General features: G+C 39.7%; 1 protein-coding gene across 1 annotated transcript in view; it reads right to left on the minus strand.

Moving 5' to 3' along the window:
- Positions 1-8,616, minus strand: part of MALRD1 (MAM and LDL receptor class A domain containing 1) — a 423,509-nt gene extending 414,893 nt beyond the window's left edge. The window contains exons 1-3 of the mRNA XM_065582996.1: positions 8,546-8,616; positions 8,257-8,450; positions 3,839-3,944 (exon numbers count right to left, since the gene is read on the minus strand). Coding sequence (XP_065439068.1) covers positions 3,839-3,944; positions 8,257-8,352 — 202 coding nt within the window. The 5' untranslated portion in view covers positions 8,353-8,450; positions 8,546-8,616. The remainder of the gene's footprint in view (positions 1-3,838; positions 3,945-8,256; positions 8,451-8,545) is intronic.
- Positions 8,617-10,658: the final 2,042 nt, after the last annotated feature.

A 10,658-nucleotide genomic window follows, 5' to 3' on the forward strand; every position in this document is an offset into this window, starting at 1 on the left:
AAAAGGGTTTAGTTTGATCATTAGAATAAAGAGGGATTTCAGCCACATTTCATTCCTTTCCCTCAAATAGTCTTGATCTGTTCACACTACGACAAGATTGGTGAGGAGTCGCCAGACCTGCCAAGACTGACCAGGCCAAGAAAGAAGTGAACTGAGAAACTGGTAAGTATATAAAAGTGACAAGGGGGTATAGTGATTTCCCATAAGGGAATTAAATTTAACAGCCCCCCAAAACTGTTTAGAGAGGATGGAGTATATCTATCCAACACAGAGTAGGATATTTTCTTGGAGCACCTCAAGCAATGAGTGGATTCCTCTCTAGATGCCTGATGCAAGGGTGGGGGGCAAGAGAGACCCAAGCTGATTGCTGTTGTCTCCTGCGATGAGTTCCAGTGTGGCTGATGCGATAACAAAAGTCTGATTTGAAGTCCCTTTAATGCAATGGGCTGCTTGGGCATTGGTCTACAGCATGACAATGCACAGTGAGAGGGTATCTCCTATGTCTCACGCAGCATGTGGTTCACCTCATCTTGTCTCTCTTACCTCCAGCATGGAGGATGGGAGTGGATCATGGCTGGCTTCAATCAGGGTCCCAGAGAGGCTTTCATATCCATTTTCAGGGTTGTAGAAGCCAGGACCATTGCTGCCAGTTTTGGTCCACAATGGAACAGTAATTTGGGGGGGAGGGGAGAGGGGAGGAGGAGGCTCACCACCATTGGGTAACAGTTTTAAACACAGTTGCATCCTCTGCATTCAACCATACTATGGTGGGCATGTCTCTTTCTGTGTCCACATCAATGCAACACAATGATTAGTTATGAGGTGCAAAAGAGGGAGCAGACAGCACTGGCTTAGGCATTTGTGGTGTAGATTAATGTATAGATTAGCTGAGCCAGCAGCTAATTTTTTGCTGCTCTTTTCATCTTTGATAATGTGATATATCTCTCAGTGGCTGAAGAGCAATGCCAATGGTTCATTACCACAAACACTGCTGGAGCATAGTTGCCTTATTATATAAAATAAACTGAATCACACTCAATCTTATCTCAGGAGATTTCCCAGAGGTGAAAAATCAAATTAAAATGTGAACAAGTTAGAATAAGAAGCACAGTTCTTTTGTTTTAAATTAAAACTCTTGATCACTCATGATTATTATTTAAAAGATCAGTTCTATTTATTTTCACAGAACATCTAACTTGAAAGTTGTCCAATGTAATTTGCTGGAAGATAAATTTACGCAGATAAAGTTACTGCTTGGGGAGCGGAGAGGAGGAGGAAGAAATGTGTGGGTAGTTCTAAACATATTTTTCTCAGTGTTTGTTTTGCAGTGTTATTAACAAAACAAAGTCTTTAAAGCCATCCCGAAGTTAAAAAATCTGTCTAACTCTCAACAGAGAAACAAACTACATTTCAAGTTGAACTGTGTCTATTTAATTTTGATAATCTTTCTAGAAACATGAGACACTGCATCACACTGTTAAAGAATTTTTGGTAATAAGATACTGTCTCAACAAAGAAAGACACTTCCAGTGAAAATAATGTGTATATTTTTAATGGCTCTTTGAGTGCTTTTGGAGAGTTAAAAGTTTAGCCAACACACATACAGTATATATATTATTTTCAAGAGTGCTATCTTGGGAATGCAATATTTTTTTAAAAAGAGCAGTTTTATCATTTTCCCCCAGTGAATATTTTGCAATAGAAGCTCACAGCTTAAAGGTGATTCAAAATACAATATATATACAATTTATCCCACTCTCTCTCAGGCACAAACAGCTCAGATGTGAAAGAGAAAAGATGAGACCAAAATGGTGATAAAAGTATAATATTTGAGCTTCCAGTCCTAGAATCTGATTCATGCAGATAAAACCCTTAATCCCCTTATAGAGACCAAATTAAATCAGTGGAGCTCTGTGTGGGCACAGGGGTCCATCCATTCACATCAGAGTGCAGTTTTGAGGCCTAAGCAAAAGACCAGATTCCGTGTTTTTGTCTGAGCTAAACAGCCCTGATTGTCAGTGGGCAATGATAGGGCTATATTTCAAAATCAGAACCCAGATCTGCATCTGAATTTTATGATTAACAATTGGGGCTTGTCTACAAAGGGAACAGTCCAGAATAGCTCTTTTGTCCACGTGGACACACTTATTCATGTTAAAGTCCCTTTATGCAATTTAGCTTAATCCACACAAAGGCACTTTTAGTGTGGAATAAGACTGTCAGCACTGATAGCTAGTGAGGAATAAGTATTGCACTTTAAATTCACACACTAATTTATTTTGTGATAGCTTCCACGTGTAGACAAATCTGATCTAACTCTTCAGATTCAGACGCTCCCAAACCCTGTTTGAAATCCAGATTTCCAATTTTGTGGCTCTCCCATTTCTAATTTAAATTCAAGTCTGTTTCCTCTTTAGATCTGTTCCCTGCTGCCTGTGATATAATTTTTATAGAAGAGTCTTTTGGGGTCTCTGATTCCCTCTCCTGCTTTCACATGAATGATTCTCCTGTAGCACAATTATGCATAGGGCTGAACAAGAGTGTGTAAAGAACTGCCATAGAAATTAACTAAAAAGCATGTTTTCTTGTACATTCTGCCAATGTAGCAGAGAGTGTCTTTCAGTGACCTATCTGCCTGGAGGAAATATTCTTCTGTAGAGGAAACAGCAGCCAGGGACCATATATACTACATAGTCAAACTGAGCTTTTCAGGTACAGCTGGACATAACATACAAACATCCCTTGGGTTCAAACTGCTATTATGTTGAAACTTACCAAGATACATGCTTGGCACTGCATTTGTGAGGGGGTTCAGTGGACTTAATTTTCTGTCTGGTAATTCATAATCCTGTCTACTGTACCATGATACTGCATACAGAATGCTTAACCTTTGGTTTGGTTGAGCAGGAAGATAGAAGTGGGTTATGTCTGCAGGATACACATTTCTAAGCCTGTAACCTGCTAACGTGAACATCTGTTTTCTGGAGCTACTGCCACAAGGTAGTCTCTGGTAAAAACTTAAATGCCTCCAGGTTCTAAGTTAAAAATCACAAAATTCAGGAAATCCAAACTCCTTCTTGTGGTCCAGGAATAGGGTTCTCAGGGAACAGAACTCTTGTGCTGGGCATTGTTATATGTACGTTGAAATGTAGCTTAATGTTATAGCAAAGGTAAATGTCAGCTGTAAATTCAGTTCAACGAGGTAATTGCAGCTAGCTTGAGGACTCAGATTGTCTGGATGGCTGTTTTAGGGCTAGTTGACCACAGCCACATTGATGACATCTCAAGTTATTAAGCCAAAGGTATAAATTCATAACTTTTTTTGTATTTGTTTGCTCACTTAGCACTTTGTGTGAGCTCTAGCTGTGTTACTTTGATCACTATTCCTGTACCGAAACAAAACAAGCATTTATTACTGAACTTTCATGGACCTGCAACAAAGATTTTTACCAAAATTCTTTCACAAAATTATTTTTAGAGCAGACCTGAATTCCAGGGGAAAAGTTTGTATCTAGCTAACATTTAATACATTTTGACTCTAATAAGCAGTTGTGAATTAAAGGAAAGCAGGGTTGGGCGGAAGTTTCATCTAGTGACGTACCTTGAATAAGAAAAATCCATTAAAGTTATACAGATTTGGATATAAATTGAAATTTAAGCAGGTAACATTTGAGCAAAAGAAAAACAATAGATGGACTACAATTCCATGAAGTTTCATCCAAAATGAAATTCTGTGCCCTTCTGTTCACTGCTAGTTATTTTATAAGTAAAGCTACCAAACTGTACTACAAAAAAAACTTTACTTCACTTCTGATGAAGCCCACCGAGAGCTACTTACAATGTTTTTCATCACTGCTGTCTTCGCACTGGTTGGTGAAATTCCACGCTTCCTTAGGTGGAACAGAGGATCCATTGGCACATTGGAAGTCATGTCCTGTGGATGACTGAACAATTTGAAGAGTGAGAGAACACCACAAACAACAGAAGCTGACTTTGTTCATTGGATACGCTACATCCAGGCTTCCACTTTGAAGAGAACTATTGCAGCAAGCTAATACTGGCCAAGAAGTGTCCATAAAAAGCCATGCTTACACATCTTGCTTTAAAACTTTATTTTCTAGAGTTGCACGTGTTTAGAGTTTGATACTCTAACGAAATATGGTCTGAGTGAGGAAGTTACATCTGAGCCATATATCAGTGTGTCCTTGGAAAATATGTAACTAAATTGCATCACTTCTTTTATGACTAGCGGGCTTGTTTGGTTGCATTACTATGCAAGCCAAGTGTATATCATTAACTCATTGATTGGAATTATTGCCTGATGACTGGCAAAAATGTCAGATAAGTAAACAACATAGGCACACATAGTATCATCAGATAGTTAGCAATATTCCTGAAGCCTTTTGTGTCTTTTCTTGAAGTAATCTGGCAGCAATGCTTAAGTATAAGTAATTTATGAAGAGCATTATGCATGAACTGTAGAGATGTAGCAAATAAATTCAGCATTGATTTTAATATCAAAGTGATGACAAGTGACTGATCTATGGAGAATGAGAATTTGTATACCATATCCACATATCATGCAGTAACCTGAGGCATGCTTGTATATGGGCTCAAAAGATGATGTCAACTGAACTACTTTGGGGTTGTTTTGATTTTGACCTTCTCTTTGTGAATCATTTCTAATTTGAGCAAACATACTGGATATTCACAGGTATTCTCCAGATAGCTCATTTGAACAAATGTGAGCCTACAGGTTGTTGCACATAGAATCATAGAATATCAGGGTTGGAAGGGATCTCAGGAGGTCATCTAGTCCAACCCCTTGCTCAAAGCAGGACCAATTCCCAACTAAATCAATACTATTCACTTTGGCTGCTTACTATGCATGACATTTAATTTGGTCACCTTAGTCACATGGCATTGCTTCTGCCCCCCTGAGAGAATGATTGCATATTTTTAAGCAAGAGAATAACTAATAAATAATGTTCTTGAACTATACCCTTCTGTGTACAATGAACAATATGACCCCACAAATAGCAGCAAACCAAATTTTTCACGAATCCATGTAAGGACCAGGCACAATCGCTGCCCCAGGAGCAAAGAGGAATGGAGATGAGGGTTAGCTGTGGCTCCTCTGCCCCTATGTGTTGTCCAATGGAGCTGGGCAGCTCCTGAGGGAGGGGAAGAAAGTAAGCTGCACCTATGAAGCGGTGCAGCAATGTGTATGATCCCCCCGGGGCAGTGCAGTACTGGGTTGAGCGTACATGGCACAAATGAGCCGTAAGTCTAGATCAGCTCAACAAATGTGGACAAAATGACATTCAGCTTTATAAACAGAAGAAGTCCAATAACCCCGCTGCTGTGGCTAGCTGATTTGTTCCCATAGATCACTGTTCACTCCGGCAGAAGTCACCAAGCTTAAAAAATAAAATTCAAGTCATTCATAGCCAAAGCCAAATTCCCTTTACACACTCTAGAGCCTTTGAAGAACAGCACTGATTGAGGAGTCGACTGTCTTTAATCTGTGTGAAGTTTTAACATAAGGATAGTGGTATCAGGTTTGATGGTGGGGCAGACGTTCAGTCACTTGGAAAGCACAGATAATTCAGCTCCAGTTAGGGGTATTCTCACCTCAGAAAAAGAGCTCTGTGTAAGCTCGAAAGCTTGTCTCTCTCACCAACGGGAGTTGGTTCAATAAAAGATATTACATCATCCACCTTGTCTCTAAGTTTTTATATACGCATTCATTGTTGTGTGGACCACCTTCCTTCCCATTGGTAACCCAGTAATACCCTTGTGGTGATGTTTATATGGAATTGTTTATATGGAAAAGTAAGACTAGGAAAAAAGTTAATGCAAGGGGAGGGGGCGGGGGAGGGGAGAAATGTGATCTAGCACCTAGAAGCAAGGAGAACCAGACGTAAAGGACCAGCCAGCTCCGTGGCCAAACAATTGTGCCCTGCAGGCCACAGTTTAGTAACCTCTTTACTAGTCATTCTCACCTCAGAAATAAAGACCTAGTTGAACAGCTATAACCCTGACCATTTGTAAAGCAAAGGGGTGGTCTTCAGATCGCTGTGTCTCAACAGGTTTATAACATTCTACATGAAAGTTTATCTCTGTCTTCTCCGTATTTAATCTCAGTTGCTAAGCCATAAAGTGTGCTGTCACTAGAGATAGAACTATTTTCAGCAGGTAACATACAATATACTGTCTTAAGTACTCATCATTTAAGTGAGTCATATAGTTGTATAATGTATTCAACATAATTCAGCATAATAACCTGACATCCTAAATGACAAAATGCCAGGGGGATTTGTTCTGCCAAACAACAAAATTATTTTCACATTGAAATATCTTTTACCACTTCACAGGTCATTTTTTTCCCCCAAATGGGCAGCCAAAGCAGACCAGGATGATGGAATATTAGTGGCCACGAGGGAGAATACAATAAGCAATCATAATAATATATCCAGTTTTCAACAAACATTGAAAAAAAACAAAGCAAGAGCCCAAGATGGTTGTCATCACAACCTAGGTATAGTGTTACTAGTTGAACAACCATGTCACTGCCCCTCCATGACCTCCCACTTTCGGAACTCGCCCTCTGAAAAGGCTCACTATGTTAAATTTTCAGCTCAAATCCTGTGCTGTGGCTGCTTTATGCCAGACTGTTGGGAGGAAGCAACTCTAACACCTGTGTTACCGGCCACAGGAAGGTCATCATGCTGCAGGAAGATCATCTAGTTCAAAAAAGAAGCTTCTATGACATCTCCTCCCCATTCAGTTGATGTAAGGGGCATGACCCTGGCTACCTTGATGCCCAGATGATTTCTGGCTATATTTTGTCCCTGGCAGAGTGCTTAATTTGTGCCAGGGCTTGCCAAGGCTGAGCCTCAGCAATTCTAGGCTTGGCAGTTCACAGCCCCACCACCTTTGGGCTTGCTGCATTAGTTATGAAACTAAATCATTGCTTGCGCCCAGCACCTCTTTCATTACAAATTAAGCACTGCCCTTGTGGGTGTTAACAGCTTATGTAACTTAGAGCTGCCTGCAGCCTCGATGCAGGGGAACTAACCTTTTACACAGCCAGCTCAGGACTGAGGAGTGCAAAAGTGACCTTGCACCATTTTGACCCTCCTTTGTGAGCTGCACAAGGTGCTCTTCAGCAGCAACAAAGGACCTAGCCCTTCATTTTTAGGACCTATTTCCCTTTTACACATTGTGAAATTTCTCCACATGAAAAAAGTATTATATTGTAACTCTATTAATTTAGTCTGTCAGTCACATATATGCTGCAGTAAAATGATCAGCCTTGTGCTACAGACTGGATTGTTCTCTGAAAAACAGCCAAGGAGAACCAAGAAGGTGAGCATACAACAAGGCTGATAGCAGCAATATTACGTACATGTTTATTTCTTCCCCTCCAATAAGTAAATGAAAAATTTAAATAATTAAGATGGCTTAACCAGACATTCTGATCTGCTGGATCATTTGAAATGAAATGTGATTGGAGGACAGAAGATACAAGTAGGTGCTATATTCTGATTTGAGTATTATGAGCCAGTCAATGGTCCCATCTTGAACTGTTCTAGAAAGCAGTGCACTCCCTGGTGTGAAGTCAGACGGTGAAGTTCTGTCTTTTACAAGTAGCACTTTCTTCAGTGAAATAACACTAGGACAGCTCTCTGAGCATCAGCATAAAGTAATTGTTGGCAACTATACAAATACAGCAGAACTAGCTACATTTTTAACACCCTCCCATTTCTGATTCCAATAGGTTTATTGTCCTCCACAAGTATTACATTTGGGTGTATAGTACTGTATTAGGTATCCATACCTAGAAAGCATGTGTTCTCAATATCTTCTCAGAGTTGGACAACTTTGTCCATGGATTCAGCTCCCCAAAGTGCAGTGTGTCAAATCTGTGGGCTTGTCTACCCGGAGCCTTAGTCTGCATTAGAGGGGTATAAATTCTAGAGTGCACTAGCATGTTGCACACTAAATGGCCCATATGGACCCCTCTGGCATGCACCAGAAGGCCCCTTATGTGCGTTAATATTGTCCTATTTCAAACAATACTATATTAACACGTGCTAGTGCACATGAGAATTTACACCCCTCTAGTGTGGAGTAATGCACCGTGTAGACAAGCCCTTAATCAAAGCCATAGCAGAGGAACTGGCTAGGGATTTGGGATCTTGAGCTTTTTGAGTCTGGTGCAGATCAACAGTGACAAAATAGAACTGTCACCTGAAGAGTGTTCAGTGGGCTCTGTGAAATGAGTGGGTGTTCCCAGGGGTCAAGTGCCCACACTACTGAAAAGGCCATCACAAGCGATAATTCCATTTGTCCCTTGTAGTCTCACTGGAAAGGTCCCTCCTCTAGAAATGGTCTCGCCATACCAGCCTCAAAACGACAGGTTTCAGAGTAGCAGCCGTGTTAGTCTGTATCCGCAAAAAGAAGAACAAGAGTTTTTGCAGCCTCAAAACATTAGCTGAGCTCTGTTGGAAAGCTTGTATTGCTCATACATATGCAGTACCTGCTCTATGGCTATTCAGAGAACTTCAGCCTCAAAGCCTATCACGGTTGGAATTCTGGACCATTCCTGAGCATTAAAAAAAAGTCATGTTTAAAAAGTTAAGAACATAAATTCATGCTTCAACAAGAACCTCTTTATCTAAAGTCACAGGCCTGGCTGACAAATCCACCACCTTGATGCTTTAATGGTACGTGAAGAATCAATGTCCATTCAGAAAATATATTGATGATATCTGTGGCAGACTTTACAAAAGTTTGATGTTCTGCCCTTACTTTAATCATCATCAAGTATTTATTACACTGACCTCAAATTAAAATCAGTATGTGACATTGTCATCCTACTTAGAGAGCTCTCTGACATTTGGAAGCATTTTTTAAAAGATCTTCAAGAATATGCGACAGCTTATAGCATAGGAACAAGTTTGCTATATGTTCATAAGGATGCCCTACTTCAGTCATAAAATCTGAAACTTAGAGCACTGTAAAATGTTCCTTAGCAACAAAGGCAGCCTCCATCAGCACAAACACAGAAATAATCTGGTTTCATAGCATAACTAAGATTTCTCCCCGCACCGCATTTTCCCCAGCTGGGGAGCAACACCACAGGCTGTAAGGCAGGACACCAGCCATGCCAGAATTTGAGGTCGAAGTTGTCTCCTTATTTTCAGCCATCCCCCGTTCCTATCCCTAGAACAAGAAAGGTGTAACACTAGTATTACCAACCTCAACTGTTCTAAACCCATAAGATTGACTTTAATAAAAATAAAAAAACACGATTTTTAAAAATAATAAATTAGGGGGGTTTATTTGCCTTCTGTTTTGTGAGTCTTTAATGGTCACATTTTCAAGATTTTCTCTGCAATCATGAGGGCTGGAAGATTCTCATAGAGAAGGCCCCAGGAATTGGGGCTTTAAGATAAATATATATCATGAGACTCATAAAAAAGTTGAATCTTGGCAACACTAACAGTTTGTGCCACTGTCCCCTGCAATCACAATTTATCTGCAACTCAGACATTGGTACTTGAAGCACTTCCGCCATATATTGCATGGCTAGAAACTCTAACAAAAGGAAACCCTTTGAAACAATTCAGAACTCCTTACTTACAATGTCCTCCTTCTCCTGAATACTTACCTCATGCAGTAGACAGAGAGAAATCATTTCTCAATCCTAAACCCCAAACTAAAACACTTAATTGTGCAGATTTCAGGTTCTTTCAAATACAGGTCAGTCTAGTCCCATCTGGAACCACATAAACTCTATTACATACCCACCAAATTTGAACCAGTGGAAGTGACACCAGAAGAAAACTGCTGGATACACCATATATGGCTTTACACTATGGCCTGCAAGCAGACATCACATATTCAGTGCTCTGCCTGTCAGGGAAATAGTTGCCCCTTTTCCGGGCGTGTTCTATTTATCGTGACAGAATTAAAACAATCACAAAACCCCAGTAAGGATATCTTTATCTAGGGTTTCTCCTTCACAAACTTCCAATTGTAGTGTGCAAATATGAGCTAAAAATACCCCAAAACAAAATGGAAAATATTTTCCCCAACTATTTAGGCAAGAAAACTCTTTAACGTGTTTTTGATCCCCCAACCCTTCTGGGAAAAACCAACAGAGGATAACTATAATTGCAGACACAAACATTTATTATTTTTCTCTTTTGTTATTTAAATGATCTGTAAAGTTTTAAAGCAAATAAAATAATTTAAATTTTTCCACCCAGAGATATTTGTTTATTTTTGGTTTGGAAAAGGTCCTTCTAAGGTGCAATACTTCCTGCGGAATATGCTGGAAGTGAAATTAATATTGAAATATTTTGAGGAAATAAATAAATAAGGTCTCACTAAAATAAAGAGGTTATATTTTCTGAAGCACAATATCCTAGAAACAAAGTTCAAGGTTCTATTCCTATATCTATCTATCTATATATCTAGATATGAAGACAGACATCTAGCCAGAATGCAATTGCCATCCCACATACAGCTAACCATTGTAAAATGAAGATCCTCCTTGGAATTACCACACAGTATATCACTATAATTACAGAACTTTGATCCAGAGGCACAAATCCTACAAGGAAGAAGAGCCAATGTTATCTATC

Source organism: Chrysemys picta, chromosome 2, assembly GCF_011386835.1.
Source record: "Chrysemys picta bellii isolate R12L10 chromosome 2, ASM1138683v2, whole genome shotgun sequence".
NCBI classification, from domain to species: domain Eukaryota; kingdom Metazoa; phylum Chordata; order Testudines; family Emydidae; genus Chrysemys; species Chrysemys picta.